The 21,947-nt window shown below is 34.0% G+C and overlaps 1 protein-coding gene across 1 annotated transcript in view; it reads left to right on the top strand.

Moving 5' to 3' along the window:
• LOC128177574 (U3 small nucleolar RNA-associated protein 15 homolog) overlaps positions 1-6,734 on the top strand; it is a 36,121-nt gene extending 29,387 nt beyond the window's left edge. The window contains exons 9-13 of the mRNA XM_052844326.1: positions 1,365-1,505; positions 3,716-3,817; positions 5,770-5,903; positions 6,111-6,169; positions 6,495-6,734. Of these exons, the coding sequence (XP_052700286.1) occupies positions 1,365-1,505; positions 3,716-3,817; positions 5,770-5,903; positions 6,111-6,169; positions 6,495-6,718 (660 nt within the window). The 3' untranslated portion in view covers positions 6,719-6,734. The remainder of the gene's footprint in view (positions 1-1,364; positions 1,506-3,715; positions 3,818-5,769; positions 5,904-6,110; positions 6,170-6,494) is intronic.
• Positions 6,735-21,947: the final 15,213 nt, after the last annotated feature.

Genomic DNA, 21,947 nt, shown 5'->3' with positions numbered 1-21,947 from the left:
TCTGCATTGTTTCTTAACGAACGTCTCTTGATGAAATGTTTCATTGAAACATTATGTAATAATGATTAAAGAGCCATTTTACACATTTTCCATTTTTTGTTCATCATTAAATTGTTAGGAATGAAAAACATGCACATTTCTAATTCTGATGAGCAAGCAATGAAATTTCGTCTTCTTTTCTCATTTTGATAATGGGAAATTAAAAAGTCGGCATCTGCCATTCTGCTGAATTCCAATTCAATGAGGAAGACTAAACCAGCTTTGACATATTGTAAGTGATGTCTGAAATTTAAAGACGGCTTTCATTTCATGGATACTCTGTCTACGATCAGTTTTAATGGTCTGGTCGGCACTCTTTGTCACTGAAATAAAAGAATATTAATCTTCAAAATGTTTGGATATTATAATCGACAGAAGAACTTCCTGTTACATTTCTGTGTGTTAGGATTGTCGAATATATAGTTATGACGTCAGAGTTTGTTTTGTTTAGGAATCGTTAGGCAGTGGTTCAATTCGCTGATAAATTAAAATTGAATTAAGAATTTACTTTGAGATTTTTCTTGAAGATGCGTACCAATTGGGTTGTTTATTATACAAGTATATAAATATAATTTATTTGGGTTGAACTCGGTGAATTAGAAAAAAATTATTTTCTTTTGTGGAAACGCCAATAAGAGATGGGGGCGGGGCTTAAGGTTTTGTAGGTAAGTCGTGTTCGATATGTATTCATTCTGGCGTTCAAACTTTGCACGGGAAAGTTTAAAGTGTATGGTTGTGGTAATCAGTACTTGATAAGGTTCTTATTGAGTATACTGGTATTATGGTAATGTGCTCTTGAGCATATATGACAAGCTGCTTGTCAAATGAAAACTTCAGAAGTTTTCAGATGTGGTTGATGTTGAATATTGCAGATTGTGTGGGAGTGACTTTCTGTAATGCAAGAACGCAAATGCAAAAAATAAATATTGTATTTTGTTTTTGGTGTTTATTGCTCTTGATAAGTGCAAGTACAAAAGAATACCTGATACATTGTTTGAATGATTGGTACAGAAGAGAGCACTATGTATTAGCCATATAAATTATGTTTTATACATAATTGTACATGTATTGCATTTGTTTGTTTCGTGTAAAGAAAATAGTCCTAGACATGTTTGATCATATGAGTTCAATGGCCCACTGAAAGAAAAATGAGGATCAATCGATTTTTTCTAAATATTTGTATCAATGGCTCCAGAGGTAAAGATAGTGAACTTATAATCTCCTTAACATCAGGTTAACCGTACACCATAATACTGTGTTGGCTGTGCAAACTATTCCCTATATTTTCACCCCAGATATTCGTTATGATCATTTCTTGCATTTAGCCGGACGATGACATCCTAGTTGTTGGAATGGCAGAGGGATTGTTGTCCATACAGAAAAGGAAAACGCCAAAAGAACCGACCAGTAAAAACAAGCAGACCTCCAGATACAACGCAACAGGGAAGACTTACCAACCCCAGAAGGTACGACGCGAACGTGTCCAACATGGTATCCTTAAGTTGTATTCAGTAGAATTGCATTCTCTTTCTCTACTTCAAGAAGCTGGCGCTAAAACAACTTTCAGTTAAAAAAAAAGCTTGTACGAATAACACATTGTGACAAATTTATGAAACTTGATTCCCCCCCCTCCCCAAAAAACAAAACAAAACAAAACTTAATGGAAATTCAGAAATGAATTTTTCTGCTTGATTGATGCCATATTTATCACTTTGATTCATAAGATTCTTTTGCAGATGTATAAACTTTAGCACTTGCTAATAGTCAATGCAAGTGGAAGGAAGAGTTATGACAAATGTTCCCACGAAATGATAAAACAAAATAAAGACGTGGTTATGAGAGCGTTTACATTCCGGTTATGTATCAATTAAAATAATGTTTTGTCGTTTTTTCTGACTCTTCCAATGGTTACCATATGTCGAAATCACAAGAATTAGATAAGAATTTAATTACGTGTACGCCATTGCATGCCTGTTTACATTTCATTTTCAATTAAAGTCAATTAAGAGTGAAAAACTCTTTATTTCTGCCTTAAGTACCTCATTGAATTGTTTTACGAACATTTTCGCGTTTTTATTCAATCCGGTCTGTCATAAAAATTTCATTTTCATCTTCAAAGCGGTTTTTTGTGTAGATCCCGAAGTAACACCATTGAAGGTTAAGGAATGTTGAAGAGTTAGCATCATCTGTCGTCTATCTATCATTGTTTAGGTTGATCTTGTTCAACATAGATTCAAGCAGGTCTACTGACATAGTATATTACCATTCATCATTTTTTTCCCCTCTCGCCTTCCGCTTTTTTACATTGTCACAAGAACATGAATTCTTGCGATTTATTCCTAGGAATCACAAGCAAATCATCGAGATTTCATTCCAGCAACGTTAATCATAAAAAGTGTAATTTAGGGCGAATGAAACCCGCCGCCAGATTTTTCTTTTGATCGACGCAGAAGAGAAATGATACTTGAATAAGAGTGTCCGTTTGAATTAACATTCATGTAATCCAGACAAACTTTAAGAGAAGGGTTTATATTGCTTTCTTATTTCTCTATGTTTTGGGTATATTTTTATATCAGACTGTAAAATAGAGAAAGTTCAGTGTATGTAAAAAGGTTAATGACGAAAGCGAGTTTATATTTCAACTTCTGAAATTTACGCTTGACCATATGACCAATTATTGACATGATAGCGATTTTTTTTGTTAATTAGTTGTTGTTGTTGTTGTTTGGGTTTTTTTGTTGTTGTTATTTGGTTTGTTGGTGGTTTTTTTTTGTCGTTTTGTTTTTGTTTGATTGAGAGAGAGAGAGAGAGAGAGAGAGAGAGAGAGAGAGAGAGAGAGAGAGAGAGAGCATTTGAGTACAATTAACAGAGAACGATATTTTAGTACTTTCATTGAAATAGAAAAAGGGAAAAAACGGGAAGATATTCATCCAAAGTGCATGGAGTCAATCAATTTCATAATGATTTATGTTTGTCTCAGGAGTTGTCTATCTTGATTAGTTACAGTTGGTGTAGGTATTATCACAGGTTCCACCATATTAAAAGAATTAAAATATCAACAACAACAACAACAAAATCGACTTGTTTCCTGTCAAGATGAAGTTTTGTGTGTTACATATGTCATCAGCTAACACCAAGATGGACATCCGATGCGGCTTTTTTTCTCTTTAAAATAATTGTGTTCCAAAGAGACAACTTGTTTTTCGTTTGTATGTGAACAAGCTGTACATTCCACAGGAAGATTGTGAATTTGAAGAAATCTTTTTGAAAAAAATGATAATCATGTAAAAAAAATTATACAAGAACATTTTTGTCAGTGGTTCAAATATTTTTTTCAAAATGAATGAAGAGAAATAAATTTTAAATAATAAGTTACGGAAAAAATCAAATCTATGGAACTCAATTGAATATGCTTTTTCTATTGATTGGTTAGCGGGGCAATCTTTGACTTAATGTAGATGGCGTTGACCCTTTAAGCTTGGTCCGATTATATTTCTTTACCAGTCCTACAGGAAAAACCCAAAAGTCAAAAAGAAAATCTCGATCACTAAAGTTTGAGCTTTATAAAGGGAAGAAAGAGTTACTTTGCATCGTGTTGTTACTTGCTTGTAGAGCTTTAATCTTTTTGCTTAAAATTCCCGATTGGTAATAATTCATTTTTTGTGTATGTTTTCAGACCGACTTTATTGTTCATCACAAACGGAAAGAACAACTTGAAAGATATGACAAATACTTCAAGAAATTTGAATTTACCAAAGCTTTAGACGCTGCCATGAAGGTGAGTTATATATAAGATCTTTGTAGATAAACACTTGTCCGCTTGCGAAAATGATTGCATTTCACGACATGCACGGGGTTCTCGGTTATTCAGAGTTGGACACCTTGTATTATTAATATAATTTTATTGTATGTTTACTATGAGGTCAACTTTATGACAGAGACAAATGTCTTTGTTTGAAGTCCTTGATCTCGACTGGAAGAATAAGATTAAAAACTAGACACGATCTCGTTGCGAGCAACGAGGAGGTCTTCCGTCCGGTTTTTAGAAGAGGAAATGACTTTGCCTTTTATCTTCATCAACGAAACATATCAGGAAATGCAGATGTGATCTAAAAGAGCGATGGATGAAGGATTATACACCCCGTTGGATCCCCAATTTAGGGACCAGCCACATTTTATTTCATATCAAATAAAAGGTCTTTTGATTTCGATACATTTTGTGTAAAAAGTTATTTGTAACCGTTCTTGATTTATCTGGAAGAGATCGTGGGAACTGATAACAAACAAGTTTTGGTTGCAAATTGTTAATCACATTTTTTAGCGTGTTTTGTTCAATATTGCTCCTTAAAATTGCTTTTTTTTAATTTTGGGACGTTGATGATAAGTTCGGACTTTTGACCCCTTAAAATCCCTTATTACATAACATAGGAGTAAACAATTTTCATGTATAGGTACATAACATTTCGATTAACATAATTGCTTCCGTAATGTATTACAAAATATTTCACAATTAAAGGTTATGATTAAAAGACTTTAGAACTCTATCGGCTCCTAATTTGAATAGCCAGCCCCTTTTTCGTGATATAAAAAGAAAGCTCTTGTCATTTTAAACACATTTTGTTCAACAAGTATGTAGAATTATGTACCGTTCTCGAGATGTCTGGAAGAGATCGTTTTAAGGGCCGACCCTATAACTCCTTTTCGGGACCGGATCACAAAAAATTATAGTTGCAAATTGTTAACGACACTATTTGGAGCATCTTTTGTTCAACATTGCTTTTCAAAATTTCTCTCCATTTTCAGATATATAAGATCAAAATTTCGGACTGCTGGCCCCTTAAAATCCCTAAATACGTAACAAAGGAGTAAACAACTGTCATGTATAGGTACATAACGTTACGATGAACATAATTGCTTCTATAAAGTATTACAAAATATTTCACATTAAAAAGATATTATTAGAATACTTTAGAGCCCTTTCGGCCCTTAATTTAAAGGGCCAGCACCTTTTCCCTAATGTCAAATGGAAGATCTTGACTTTTTGAAGTTTTTTTGTTCTATAAGTCTTAACAAAATACTTTTGAGAAAAAAGATATTCAAAGAAAACCACAAAAAAATCATGACGCTTTTTATCTCAATTTTTAAGCGCAGACGAGCTTCGGTGTTTTTCGTCACAGAACAATGAAAATGCTTCTGTCATATTCACAAACATAGGTCTACAAACCCTGAAAATTTGAATCAAATATCTGTTTTCGTTTAGGAGAAAAACACCGGACAAGCCGACCCTCTAAAAATCGTAAAAACGTCAATATCTCTAAAACGGAAATGACGTCATCAATGTAAAAAATTTCCAATAAGGTTCAGATCAATATCTGTTAGTTCTGAAAGTTTCATTAAAATCAGCCAAGCCGTTCCCGAGAACTCGCGTGCACAAAAATGCGTAAGAAAAAAAAAAGAATAATAATAGGGGAAACAGAAACAAAGCAATAACAAGAAGGTCTTCCGTTGGAAACGGAAGACCTTAACTACGCTTGTTCTCAAAAAAGCCATATTTTTATTAAAGGTTTACTTAAACAATAAAATGGTTTCTTTGGTGATTCATGCGGGATGTGAAGGTGGCGACATTGCAGAAAATATACATAACACGGGTTGTGTAAATCTTTTCTGCAGTAATCAATATTTTTTTGAAAATGCACTTAACATTGTTTATATTCTGCATTATGTTCGTAGAAAGGTGTAAGTATGCCATCACCAGAGGTCACAGTTCGAGTTCTTCAAGAACTAATGAAAAAAGGAGCAATCAAAGCTGCCCTAGCCTGTAGAAGCGACCTCTCTGTTGGCTACATCATACAATTCATCAAAAGGTAACCGGATGGGGATTTCCCCTCATTTGACCAATACTCAAAGCTGTAATGAATGCATACATTTGCATTATTTCCCCTTTATCTCCGACTATCGCCATATTAGTTTTCGAGTTCGATTTATAATACAAATGGAAATCTGAAATTTTTCAACATTTTCTTATACTTAGTAAATTGAAGATCAAACTGTTTTCTCAAATTCCTTTACAGAAACATTAGCAAACCATCATTTCAACCAGTGCTTCTGGATGTCGCTGATTTATTACTAGGTAACGTGTGTCTCTGATTCTGCTTCTTCATTAATGTTCAAACAACTTACGTTTCATGTTCATGTGATCATGTTAGGTAATATTGTCTGTATACTTTGTAGGATCTTTTCTTACATCTTATTGGTGTATTATTTTTTTTTGTTCTATTCCTAAGCAAAGTGTATTTTTGTTAATGGGGTGGTTATTGCGCTTTTTGGATTTTTTTTCCAACCATTTTTCATCTACAAGCAAACATTATACGATTATATAGCTTTTGGTATGTTTTTGACAGATTGTTTTTCGTTCGTTTTGGAGGTCTTAAGTTACTAGAACAAAACTTTTTCAGATCTGTACGCCGAACAGGTGGGTCAGAGTCCTGTGATGGACTGTCAGCTGACCGAGCTCAGGGAGACGGTGGAACAGGAAGTGAACTATATGACAGAACTAAGTGAGGTTATGGGCATGCTCGACACGGTGTTTGCTTCGGCAGCCATGAAAACGAGCACAACGTCATCAGAAACTGTGCCTGTAATGACGCCATCTGCTGTGGCACAAGCAGCTGATATTTAATAAAAAATAAAATATTGCTAAGAGTTGGTTTGTTTTATTTAATTTACATATAGGGCTTTGACTGGAGGATCGTGTCTTCTTTGTTTTATCAGTGGGTAGTAAAGAGAATTGATGAATTGGTGAATCTAGTCCATGCTTTTTAATTGGTTCATAAAACTACTTAATCCTTAAAAGATTTAATTGAAGTAACGGTATTTGCCTTTTTGTCATCTTTGTCTAGATTCACCAGACTAACATCATTCATTATAAGTTTTGTAAATCGCTTACAAATGCTGTTAATCTTCTGATGCATAACGGGTAATCTTCTGATGCATTACGGGTAATAAACTATACGCTGTATACCAGACTTGTTGGTCCCAGGCATCCAGCTGAACTCGTCTGGTCTTTTTCATACTTACAGGATGATTTCTCTACTGCCACTGCTAGCCTTACGCGCTGTCGACACCATTTCTACTAGATTCCGTAACAGCTTTCACTCTGACCGAACTTGGAAACCTCTAAATCAAACCCCTACAGGCAACAATTAAAAAGCTTTCTAACCTTTCTCCCTCAAGTCTGAGTAAAGTTTAGACCCCTGCGCGATCTCGGGTTCTTTCTCTAATATGCCTCGTTGCAGTTTTCATCCCGAGGTACGGACAGATCTATGGCAAATATCATTTTGCTGGTTTGGTCCAGCGCACCATGTCGTGTCGCAAAGTTGTTTCTACGTTGTTTGGAAAGACAAGCGTCATGTCTAGGTCTCCTCTTGTGTTGAACACGGATGATTTGTACTTCTTTTTTCAGGTTTCACAACCTCCTTCATAATTTGGATGGCACATTCTTCTTTCCTCCATCTTGCTCTTTCGTTCTTCACCACATCAAGACTTTGTCGTGTCTCATTCTGTACCTTGTTTAAGTGCAACCGATATGATAGATGCGGATAAGATATGAACCCTGGTGTCCTTTTTTCCACACACCTTACATTCAGGATCTTTTGTTACTTCTTATTGGTTGGTGATGGTAGGGTAGCATATACTGGTCGTAAAGGAAACACAATCCTGTATTGGTCCCTCTTACCATGATATACATGTATTGCGTTATGGAAGCTCCAATCGTATTCGGGCTTCCTTCTTGTCGAATTCTGAATCCTCTGCTCTGACTTTTGGCTGATTTGAACTCTTCAGTCACAGATGATAGGGGTACAACTGAAGTTGGATCGTTTTGTTGTAGAGTTTAATTAAAGTAAAGCTTGGTCGAAATCCTAAGCATATTGTTAAGTAGCCATTTTCTATCCTTTCCTGTATCTCTACCGCTAACATCGCCACGTCATAAATATAAGCAGTAATTAAGCCTTTTTGGGGTTGTACACAAGTAATGGAATCTCATCTCTTCTCTTCGGACCGTCAGCTTAAATTATTTTCTGATCTGTCCTTTTTCAGTACCGAACCCATGGACTTGAACATCGTGCCTATGTTACAGTTTCCTTCAGTGACGAAATGACCCATCTAGCTTGTACGTAAGTAGTGATTGTCACGATAAGGTCGTCCATGAGTCCCGATCTTCTCGGTGGTAGGTGCGTTACAGACTTCTCGTGTTGTTCTTTCTGCTGCTGTTTTCATCAAACTCATCCCCATCGCAAATAATATTTGTAAAATTGTGCAGCTTGTCCCAATCCCTTTTTCGGCTGTTGCCTTAAATTGCTGTCGTACATTTACCAACAGTTATCTGATTTTAAGTATCTGGCCACTTCCCCATTGCATTATTTGAAACATTTGATATCAAAGAAAGATGTAGACATTTTTGAAACTATGTCGTATTATTTCTCACTTGCAATTCCCCATACTTTCTTAAATCTGCACACCAACCCTGGACACTGAACCCCGTTAAATTCAAGTGCCGATCGAGTGTCGTCATCGGCTGGTGAGGGATTTAAAAGAACGTCAGTGGCAAAATAATGAATTAGGAAATAATGTAAACAACCATTCTGAGAGAATTGCATCTGTCCCTTACTGGCACTCCCAGTTGTCGTTTTATGTGCTAATATGTATATAAAAAGTCGTTAAAAATAATTCTTTATCATTTGTTCACCAAACCTAATAAAACTCAATCTTGATCTGCAGTTCCTCCTCATGAAGCTTTACAGCAAGTTCACACCAAACCACAACAAACAAAAATTCTGGATGACTGACAACCTAGCTATGAATATTGTAGTCCCCTTCGGTTTCACCGGTATATACATGTAGGGGATTGATTAAAGTTGTGTAAAACAGGCATCCCTCTTTGTAAACCATAAATCAGCAATTTTTAGACGGGGTCACGTGACCCCGTCTATTGGTTTACTGTCAGCCAAAGTCTCAAACCGGAAGGCACGCGTAGAACACATGAATTGAGTCTACGCGTAAGAAAATAGTGCAGAAAGTTTTCATGCATTTCAGTAAATATGTATTATAAAAACACGCATTAAATCTTTTTAAGCCCTCTGTGTATAAACAAAATTCTATTTAGAAAACAAACAAATAGTTTTATTAATCAAAATATTCTTGCTCGGATTCAAGTGTGAAATGAGTTGCGTAACTGAATGCACAGCGCCGTTGACGATTCAGTTGGTGTACGAGCTCATTAATCAATAGAAGAGGTTGATGGTGGAATCGAAATTAAAGTTCCCAAACGCAATGTGGCATTTTTTAAAAGATGTGAATTTTATTTTGACAATCTTTCACCTTAATACTACCAAACTTCATGCGCAAGCCGAAGTTAAAATCGGGACGGGTTATACCATAGGCACCTGAATTTTTATCAATCAGTCGCTTAATAAGTCATATATCGAAAAATTCTTCCCCTACTATATATAAATACACAAGGTGTGCAACGCCATATTGACCCCCTCGTCGATTCAGGCTTCGATTTGCCACATAAATCAGATATGCCTACCGGTTTGCGTGTAACATTGAGTTCAAATGTGATATTTCTCACTATACATTTCGTCCTTAAGTTTAAATCCAACGCATTGATAATGCTATCAACTAAAATTCACGCAGACTTTGAATTTCGTCCCGAGGCTCGATAGCCATCAGCTGACGTCACGAAATTTCAACTCCGCACTGAATGCTCTAACACATAAACTTTTTAAAACAAATGTTAAGTAAAATGAGGATAACAAACAACACAGTGTTTTGGTTTCTTTAGTGTCTCTGATCTTAGTTTGTCAATGAAATAAATTCATAATTATTGTTTTAAAAAGTTTATGTATTAGATCATTCAGCGCGGAGTTGAAATTTCGTGACGTCAGCTGATGGCTATCGAGCCTCGGGACGAAATTCAAAGTCTGCGTGAATTTTAGTTGATAGCATTATCAATGCATTGGATTTAAACTTAAGGACGAAATGTATAGTGAGAAATATCACATTTGAACTCAATGTTACACGCAAACCGGAAGGCATATCTGATTTATGTGGCAAATCGAAGCCTGAATCGACGAGGGGGTCAAAATGGCGTTGCACACCTTGTGTATTTATATATAGTAGGGGATGAATTTTTCGATATATGACTTATTAAGCGACTGATTGATAAAAATTCAGGTGCCTGTGGTTATACACAGATGTTTTACAAATTAAATAGGTGTTTCATTGGCTTCCAGTCTACTTGCAGTATATCTGCTGTTCGTCTGTAAAGGAATTTTGTACAAAGAAAATAAAAACAAGTCTGAATTTGCCTTCTCGTTCGTTGGCTCTTTAGTTGATTAAACTGAATTTAGATTTTAAACAATGCATTGTAAGCAAACTCTATAATAGAATATACATTTTGGAAGACTTATACATCATATGATATATACAATCTTATCGATTGAAGAACCAAGTTAAATGTTAATGATCATGTTTTCCGGCTTAGTTGGAATCAGGCTTGGGGTAAATTACATTGTAAAATAATGCATTACATTACCATTACTTCATGAATTAGGGCATTAGATTACCATTACTTAATTTTCTTGAAGTAATGCATTACATTACCATTACATGAGTAAAGTAATGCATTACCATAACTTTGTGAAAAGTCAATAAGTTTTAAAAAAGTAATTTAAAAAACTAAATAAAGAGTTTTTGTAAATATTTCATAAATAAAACATGCTTAAAATATTTACAGGTTCATGTTCATGTTCACTATCAGGTTCAAATTTAATGACTTATACAAGATTGCTGTTGCACTTGTAGTTCTCAAAGTAAGGTTGGTCCCGTAACATTTACACGCTTATGGCGGAGTTGACAATCTCTGTTATTTATGTCTCTGATTTTCGGAGTATGATTTTTAATGATAGGAACGGTTGTATCGTAATTCGTGTAGGTGATGCACGAGTTTACACAAAAAAGTAGTAAGTGGCGAACAGATTTACTATTAATTTTGCTTGAATCGCAAATGAAGAAAATCGTTTCAGATAAGTCGGTCTTAAAAATCAAAATGGCGACCGTGACAAATCGTTTTATTGTCAAAGTTCTTGGAATCTTATTGTAAAAAAAAAATATTTCTAACGTCAGGTGCCTGTGTTTGTTATCGGTATACAAATGTTTACTTTGTTTGTTCAGCAGTTTTAGAGTTTTCGGGGTTTTCATAAACCTTTTATTACGGATACCGTCCGACTTGTGGATTTTCCCTTGGATCACAAAATTGAATAGATCTAATGATGAAAATTATCTACTTTGATATTATTATAATAGTTGTTTGATTTTCCCGGTTAGTAGTAATTTTTAAAAATTTTCCTTGTGGTCTTATTTTACATAATATATTACATTGTGTCAATTTTCTACAATTATGAAGGCCGGGATTTAGTAAAATTTAGACAAAGTATAAGACAATTGAAAAAAGCCGAATTAACATAGATTGTAACAACTAATTCAAACTCATAAATTTTGGAAGCAAATTCGAGGAAATCCAGGACAATTACAAATTCAAACTTTCAAGACCCCGTCTTTCAGTACTCTCAGTACTTTGATTTATATTTGGATTCATGAAACTCGCTTTATGGCCTGTCATCCTGAGTTTTCCGTAGAGAAGCAGTTCATGCAGCGATGAAGCCAACTAGTGAAAAGACGTTTGTTCCTATTACAATATCCTGCGACCCGAAAAGAGACCATACTGCGGATTCAAACATACTGTTCATCATAAAATCATTAAAAGATTTAATCCAAGGACTGTTATGATGCAACTGTGTATCACATTAGGCGAAATTAACAAAATGCATGAAATAGCCCACAGGACTATCCCACTTAGATTTGGGATAGATCTTGGAAAAAGAGGGTTGTCCAAAAGTATCAACAATTTTTTTATCAACATAAATTTATTCATATTCAATCGTGTATTCAGCCATATTATAAACATTTTCAATATAATCCTTTTCACAGTCTGACTCACGTTCAGTCCAACTCTTCTTCTCATTCTTCCTCTTCACCCTGTTTTCGCTATGTCTCAATGTCAAGATTCCTATAATTCAAATATTTTTGAAAGGACAATACTGATTGACATAATATTGGGGACATCTTGATAGGATGAGCACAAAAGATACATATTGTAAGTAATAATATTAGACAGACTTGTGTCCAATACCACCACAATCTTTTTAACTAAATTAATGAATGATATATTTCATCTTCAGCAAACTAGGTACACAATTATTACAAAAGCCCATTGAGCTCATTTTCGTAGGTAACAATTTTTTTTCGCGAAAAAGGCGTAGATTTCGCGAATAAACGCCCACCTTTTGCGATATAATGCGAAACTTTCGCAAATGAACGCAAAACTCTAACGAATAAATGCGTGTTTTCGCGTATAAAATGCGTAACTTTGGCGAATAAATTCGAAATTTTGATATAGATATCGTAATTTCAATCACGAGTCAGTAAAAATAACAATGAGCGAAAACGAGTACATTTTAGTTTTGATATTTTACGTTTTACATTGACCTATGAATTTAATTTGGATACGTAAATCAAAATTATACAGTTTAATCATATTGTTTTGTTTTTAACATATTTTATTGATAGTTAATAAGGATCAGAAACAAGTTAGAACAACTTACTGGGTCTTCTTCTTAGATATAACAATAATTGTCATGCATATAAATTTAGAACAACAAAAAATAAACTATAATATAATTGATATACACAAAGACAAATAATTTGAATGACAAAAATTCCTCTATAACTTGCGCACAGAGGCAAAAATGCTTTTGTTAATATGCAAAGGTAGGTATTGAAATAATGTCCAATCTTTTTGTTCACCTATACAATATGACTAAGTGTTTCTTTACTTAAACTGTACATATTACATGTAGGTAAAGTCACATCCTTATCGTCTACAGAAGAAATAGATTAAAATAAGTATTAAGAGATTCGATCTTCCAAAAATCAGAAAAAAAACTTAGTTGAACTGTTTGCATTAGAAATTTGAATTGAAAATTTATCAATCAAATCTGATAAAACTTCAAATAAGTATTAATACCTATGTAAAAAATGAAAGAAAGAAAAAACTAAATAAGGAGGTAGAGCATCTTTTTTTCGACATTTTTTGTACTCTGGTGTTCGTAAAGGCATTTGTTACATTGTAATTATCTTTTTATCTGAAAAATATACAAATCTTCAAAACATTAGTTCTGATTTTTAAACGACATACATAACATACTACCTACATGTATATGTAATAAATTTAGAGGACAAAACTGCGTTCTCGGTTTAATATATAGTCGTGGGAGATGATTTTTTTAAGGGGGGGTCATTATAATTGAGTTACTCGAGAAGAAGTTATACAAGTATTTGTGCATCTTCCGTTAAGAGTTTTACATTCTTAACTTCATCTTGAAAACAACAATGTTAATATTGATACTTGACCATTTAAAATTAATTTATATTATCTTTAAAAATCTGCTTTAATTACCTTTGCATTTTATGCCTGTAACAATAGTTTTTAGCTCACCGAGACGAAGTCAGGGGGAGCTTATGCTATACCCTAGGCGTCGGCGTCGGCGTCGGCGTCCGGACCTGGTTAAAGTTTTTGTTGCAGGTCCTGTATCTAAGCTATTACTTGTCCTATCTTCACCAAACTTGCATGGATGATGCAGCTGGACCTACTTATGGACTTGAAAGACTTGGATGCTGAATCTGAGTTCTAAATTTCAGATGCTGGAGGAGGTTATGGTTGTTGGACCAGGTTAAAGTTTTTGTTGCAAGAACCCTTTGATAGCAATATCTAAGTTACTGCAGGTCTGTACTTCACCAAACTTGCATGGATGATGTGTCTTATGATACTGATGCACCAGACAGGCTTAAGTGCTGAATCTGAGCTATAGGTTTCGGATGCTGGAGGAGGTTAAGGTTTTGGAGCAGGTTAAATTTTTTACTGCAGGTGCCCTTTGATAGCAATATCTAAGTTACTCCTGGTCCGAACTTCACCAAACTTGCATTGATGGTGTGTCTTATGATACTGGTGCACCAAGCAGGCTTGGATGCTGAATCTGAGCTATGGGTTACAGATGCTGAAGGAGGTTAAAGTTTTTAGAGCTGGTTAAAGTTTTTGTTACAGGTGCCCTTTGATGATTATATCTTAGTTACTACTTGTCCTAACTTCACCAGACTTCCATGGATGGTGCGTCTAATGATACTGATGCACCAGACAGGCTTGAATGCTGAATCTGAGCCATAGGTTTCGGATGCTGGAGGAGGTTAAGGTTTTTAGAGCTGGTTAAAGTTTTTGAAACAGGTGCCCTCTGATAATTATATCTTAGTAACTACTTATCCTAACTAAACCAGACTTCCATGGATGGTGCGTCTTATGATACTGGTGCACCTGACGGGCTTGAATGCTGAGTCTGAGCCATAGTTTTCAGATGCTGGATATGGTTAAGTTTTTTGGAACAGGTCACATGTTTAATAGATAATAGTACTATTTTAAACTTGCATAGTTGATTAAACTGTAATATGAATGAACCACAGAGGAAGCTTTAGATGCAGAGCTTGATCTCCATTATCAAGGATGCTAAAGAATATATCTTAGTTATTACAGGTCCTAACTTCACCAAACTTGAATGGATGGTGTGTCTTATGATACAGATGCACCTGACAGGCATGGATGTTGAATCTGAGCCATAGGTTGCGGATGCTGGAGCAGGTTACGGTTTTAATTGCTAGTGCCCTCTGATGATGATATCTTGGTTATTACTGGTCTGAACTTCACCAAACTTGCATGGAGATGTGTCTTATGTATACTGATGCACCTGACAGGCTTGAATGCTGAATCTGAGCCATAGGTTTCGGATGCTGGATGAGGTTTAGTTTTTTTGGAACAGGTCACTTGTTTTATAGATGATAGCTTGCATAGTTGATTTAACTATATTATAAATGAAACGCAGGGGTTGCTTCAGATGCAGAGCCTGATCTCCATTATAAAGGATGCTAAAGAAATCTCCTACCTCATTCAAACCTGCTCGATAGATAGATGTGTTTGTTGATATATGATATAACATGATTCCTATGATATAGTATTGTATGGTATGAAACAATATTGTTTAATATGATACAATATACTATCATATGTAATATTATAAAAAGTTATATGATACAATATGATATCATATCAATTTTTTTGATATTTTATGTTATGATATTGTAACATGATATCGTTATGTATAGTATTGTATATTATGATACAATATTGTATAATATTATATTGTATAATTAATTTATTATTTTATCACATGATACTATTACATAAGATATTGCAAAATATAATATTGTATCCTATGATACAATATTGTATATTCTATAATATTGATAAAATAATAATATTATAATATATTATATATTATAATATATAATGATATATATAATATATATAATATAATGTATAATAATATATATAATAATATATTATGATATAATATTTTATCATACAATATTGTATAATATGATATTAGTTTCTGTAATATAGAATTATATCACATGAAATTGTATAATATGATACTGTAATATTATATAATAACATATCATACGATATTGTATAATATGATATTGGTTTATAATATGATATATTATCACATCACATGAAATTGTATTGTATGATATTGTAATATATATTATTGTATCATATGATACAATATGTATAATATAATGTTGTATTATATATTTTACTTTATCACATAATATTGTATCATTTGATATGATACAATGTTGTATCAAATTATATTGTATCATATGATACAATATCATATTATGTTCAAAAATGATACAGTATCATACAATTTCATTTTATACAATATAATATCATGTGTTTCAATGTTATGATGTATTATGTAATATGATATTGAAATATAATGCTATATTGTTTTATATATTATGATATTGTATTATGTGATCAAATACAATAACGTATAACACGTTACAACGTCATATCCTACGTTACAATATCATATCTCATCATTGTTTATTATGGTATTTTATTGTATTATATGATATATGTTGTAAATGTGATAGGATGCAATATTTAATTTTATATTATAGTATTGATTAACATAAGAACATATGATTATCATACAATTTTATAACAGATGATATACGATATTGTGTCAAAACAGATTCCATGAATATCCAAGATCGTAAAGTATGATTTCCATTTAATATGATAAAGGTGTGAAGTCTCATAAGGGTGATGTCTCGTCTCGGTGAGCTTTGTAATCTGTGATTACCTATGTTTACTGTATGCATTGTAAATGAAACTTAAATATTTTCAAAGATTGACCATTAAAGGCCTGGAGTTAGGGTATGGATAATCCAAGATTCTTTCACCTTTATCTTGCCCCTGATTTTATGAATCAATGTTTTTAAAGAATAAAAGCGGGAGTAAAGGTCAGAACGAGTCTTTTATTAAGGCTTCAACACGAAGCTTCAAATGCAACCATGAGACTTCATGACAGGTCCATCTATCCATATAAGGGTTATGGTACTCGGATGGCCATCAAGGCCTTTAGGTCACATGTTATAGGCTGCTGTTTTGTTGAGCGTTTTGACGGATCGATAAACTGGTTAGAACTGGATCGTAGTATAGATTTCAACCTACAGCTATGAATCACAATCAATTTCCTAAAACTTAGGAGGAAATACTCAATTAGTGTGAATATAATACAATAACATTTACAGGTATTGGTCAAAAGCTGCCAAGCAGCATATGGGCGTATGTACTTATATACGCATTTGAAGAACAAATTGCAAAGTATCTGCGTTTAATAAAAGGGACAGTTCATTGACAGTTCACAGGTTAGTTAATTACATGCAACTTAAAATAACTAAAACCAAATGAACTCAAAAATGGAAAACTGTTGGTTTGAAAGTTAACAGAATGCTTATAAATTTGTCTGGGCTATATGAACACGATTTAGGACGGGCAGACTGATCACTATGTAATAATTAACACAGGAACAGGCTATTTCCCTCATGATTGCAGCTCCTAACTGTCTCCATTTTAACTTGATTGAATATTAAATGTCTCTTGATTTACAATAAAATTGCGTTGAAAGATAACACTTTTGTATTTTATACGACTAACTGATCATTGGTTTTGTAACCAGTTACCATCGTTCCGATCGAGTTAACAGTTATGTATAACCGGTTAGAAATTGTCATCCCCACTTTAACGCTTATTTGGTGTCTTTACTTATTAAAACATCAATTAAAACACGACTTGTTAATTGTCTTAAAGGTCGGCCGCTAATTATTTCTGTCAATACAGCAATGGTATTAACCCTTTGTATATTGTTCTTCTTATCAGAATAATCATTTATTTTGTTTTCCCGTCCCTATCCGACTCCAAAACGATTCTATCTCTTTTTTGTCGAAAAATCATTTTATTGGCAGCAATATTTTGGTCATAAATGCCGCATAGGAAATTCATATAAAGTTGATCTATATGACACTATTATTCACATCGTATCGGCTTCACTTCAGATCAAAATGCAACTGTATTCTTTACAACCCCATAAATCACACGATGAAATCTCCTTTATCGACAAATGACTTTCATTGTCAATTCCCAACAGAAATAAAACGGAACGGATGACTCCTAATATAAAATGCTACAAGCTTCCGAAATCAAGAATTGTCTACTGGGTTTTTTCGTGCCACGCGAAACATCGATACATAGGGGATATCATCGTAATCAGGGCCCGGAATTTTGATTTAGAATCTGTGAATGGTTCTAATTCGAGGATAATACACAAATTGCATGAAACGATCATTTGAATGGGTTGTCGAGAGTATGGGGACTCGATCTGCCGTCAATGCTCATTTGACCGGATGATTTACATAATTCGCCACTTATGATGTTGTTGTAACCAATCAATTACGGCGTAATTCTGTCACGTCGATGATATGGCGGAATGCCCTTATCGGCATCAGAGAAGTCTCGGGACAATTCCACTGATAATGGCTTATAAAATTGCTACTGGGTTGGAAGCTGTTTGTGATGTTGCACTAATCAAAACTTATTGCCGTTCTAATGTTGCTTGATTTGAAATGTCTCAGACAGCAATACTGCTGGATTCCATGTAAAAAGGACACACTTAAAATGGAGGAAAAACTGGCGGTTCTTGCGAAAGGAAAGCCGTAGTAATTGAAATGTGGCCGAAATAAAAATATTTATGAATATTTTTTTTTGGAAAAAATTCAATAACCTGCGAAGATAAAATAGAAGGAAGGTTCATTTTGGGGGGCTGGGAGTGGGGGATGGGGATGGGGGTCGGTCATTGATTTAATATTTCAATCGTAACAAATGTGGTCAGAGGGCACACATCATACGTCTGTCTGGTTGGAGTGCAAGTTGTTACTTCTACAATACATTGGTATTCTACAGCTATAATCGTGAAATAGGTACATGTATATAAAAGCATTACGGAGTTTTTCCTTTGAATTCCGGGACTAATGTGAATGAGAGAGAGGCCATAAATTTGGAAACCATTTAATTTCTTCTTTTAAAAAATACATATGAAACTTTTATCAAACTCGATATTACCAATTCTTTGGACTTGACTTTTTTGAACTGTTGGTAATATGTAAATAGTGCCTGTTTTGGAGGGTAACAGTTGAAAACTGTCACCCTCCCAAACAGGCACTATTTAATCTATTATACAGAATGTCTTAAATTTTTAGAGAATTTTATTGCTTTTATTTAGAAATGACGTGAATTCTACGGCGAACCATACGCGCATAATTTACGCGCATGTAACAATTCGCTGTGTTACCCGCTGCCAAGTATGTTGCTAACGTCGAGGTCTCAGGGCAATAGAACGAATTATCAACTGCGTCTAAACCAATCAGATTTCAGTATTAAACATGAGAGTATATGTAATAAAATTATTTGTGGTCAATATATTGATTTTAGATTTTATATTTTTACACCACTAAATGTAGTCCAAGCAACCAGTTGGATGGTTTCCTTGCTAAACAAGAAGATCATTCGTCGATTATTCTTACCGTCCTCTTTGATTTACGTGTAGTTCATTTTAACAAATAAAATATACAACATGACTTTAATTAATCAGGGTTGGAAGAAAGCGGGAAATACTAGTACTCATATTTCCCAGGACGATGGGATTTACTGCTACTAGTATTTCCCGGGAAATAAAGTACAACTGTATACTTACTACTATTGATCGTAACTGTTGGGATGAAAACAGTAGAACACTTCTCGTTAACCATTACATTAGCCTGGTCATTGTTTTTTACTTAAACATGTTGGGCTAGCAGTAATGCATTTGGCATCTTCTTATGAATAATCAATATTAATCTAGTGTTATTTGTTTTAAGACTTGATCCGGGTATAATGTACAATTTATACAGCTAACATAAACATGAAACCATAAGTTTTAGTCTCTGGGTTCTTTTAACGCGCGGTATGATAATTTGTCTGCACCGCTTGGTGTGCCATAGGACCGACGACATCCAAAAATAAGCATTCAATGCTCTAAAATTATCAAAGAAGCAAGAGACTGGAATTTTTGGTTTTATGTTTATGTTAGCTTTGCTATTTAGTTTGCTTCAGCTACTAAAAATATAGTGCCAGCAACTTTGTAGAGAATAGTCCTTTTTGTTATATGTATATGTGGCGTATTTTTTCATGCTAAGAAATATTTGATTGATTTATTTATTTAGATATGTTATATAAAGATAGATCTTCACAATAGATTACACAGTTTATATCAATCGGATTAAAAAGATATAGAAATTAATAAATAATTTTTATAATTGTTGTGGAGTCCACAACAAATCCAGCATTTGAATAAACCCCGCCTTAAATCAGTCACGTGATCCCACACTCAGTCTATCACAACAACAATGGCGACGACGAGAAAGATAGGTATACCGTTAAGTTTGACAGATTTGGCAAAGAAAGAAAAAGAGACAGACTGACAAGGATAGGAACAAAGGGAAGGTTGTCATCAGAGACCATGTAGATTGATGGAATAGGAATTAAGTTAAAGCCGAATTAAATTTAAGTTTTTATCATGAAGTTGTAGGGGTTTTGCTAGTCAGGTTCGTACGTGCTCCATGTTTTCCATGTCTTTACTTTATAAGTTAAAAACCATAAGTGGATTTTCGTTTAGAGGAGTTTTTGAATAAAGAATTAATAAACACTCTCAGTACATGCATCCCTCAGGGGGAGGGGGTGTTCAATCACTTTACCGTGTCGTTGATGCTAAAATCATGTTTCATCTTTATTACACATAATTTCCAATTCATATCGTTCTACATTAATGAATAACGGAACAAAATAATGCTTGGGGTATCATCTGATATAAGAATTATCTAATATAGGACACGAAAATCGTGATTCTTATTTGTAAACAAAATGTACTTCCATCGTGTTTTCCCGCACTCATGCGCAGTGGCTTACAAATGGCGGATCACAATAATATTCATCAGACGAGTAGCACAGTTTAGAGACAAAGAACATGTTTTACGGGCAAAGAGTTTGTAAAACGTCTATTTATAAGAAGCATGATGTATATTTTTACTGACTCATGTCAAAAATATTACTCCAAATACGCCACATATACTTTTAAGGAGTAGGTATAATCAGAGACATAAATAACAAGTTATTTATGTCTCTGATATAATCTAAATAACATGTAATTTATATCTATGATATAATTTAATGAATACTTTTCAAAAGTACATATCAAATTGTTTATGTAAGATTTAACGATTCATTTATTCTTACAAAATTAATTTACGTGGAGACGTTTATGTTTGTGCACATGGCGCATGAATTCAAAGACAATTGAACATCGCAGATTTCCAATGCAAAGATAAGGGGAAATATACACTGAATGTAAATATACATGTGTGAAAGATGGGCCGAGGAAACTGAAAAATGAAGTGTGACTGTTCCCTTACCTCAAAGTGAAACACACAAAAGAAGAAGCCAGTTAGCCCCAATCTAAGTAAACATCTTTCCTCGCTCCGCCTGTTGGATTTTGTACGAGTTTTTCGTTGCTTATTTTCTAAAATTTCTACATTACTGTGTTATTATATTATGATAAATACTACGATATATTTGAATTTGGAAGTGAAATTCTATTCGACATGGGTGAGAGACGCCTTAAAAAGAGACGAAAAGGATCAGCCGGGAACATAAATATGAGTGGAGCTCATATAAGTGTAAGTGCTAGTGAGGGGGAGAGTGAAAACTTGGAGGTCAAAGATGATATACGACAGAAAATCAATGAAAATAGTAAAAAGTTGAGCAGAATATTTAAGAAAGTAAATATTCTTGATGAGATACAAGCAAAACAAAGCGCGGAACTGAATGGTAGAGGTCAGGACTGTACAGGTTGTTTAACTATTCTTTCATGGAATGTTAATAGGTCAATTGTAGATAAGTTGTATAGGTGTTTAACATGCAACTCATGAGAGTGATTCCTCTATTACTTGGAAAATTATCTGTATCGTCTGGATCACCCTTTTTAAACATTGACCAAATTGTTCTTATATATTTTTAAACAAAGACTACAAGACTGTTTTCAGCAAGATTGTAATGCATTTTTTTTCAACATCATCAAAATGTGTTTTGTATACATATTTAACAAACAAGTTGTGTCTACAGTCTTACTGAAAATACAACTGTGTTAAGTAATTTAGGAAAATGTCTTCAGAGAGCAAAAACACTCAGAAAGAAGATGGGGGAATGAGATGGCGCAAATGCCCATTCGGTTCAGTTG

The sequence above is a fragment of the Crassostrea angulata genome, chromosome 3 (genome assembly GCF_025612915.1).
Source record: "Crassostrea angulata isolate pt1a10 chromosome 3, ASM2561291v2, whole genome shotgun sequence".
In the NCBI taxonomy this organism is placed as follows: domain Eukaryota; kingdom Metazoa; phylum Mollusca; class Bivalvia; order Ostreida; family Ostreidae; genus Magallana; species Magallana angulata.
This window is presented reverse-complemented; position numbering and strand designations above follow the sequence as displayed.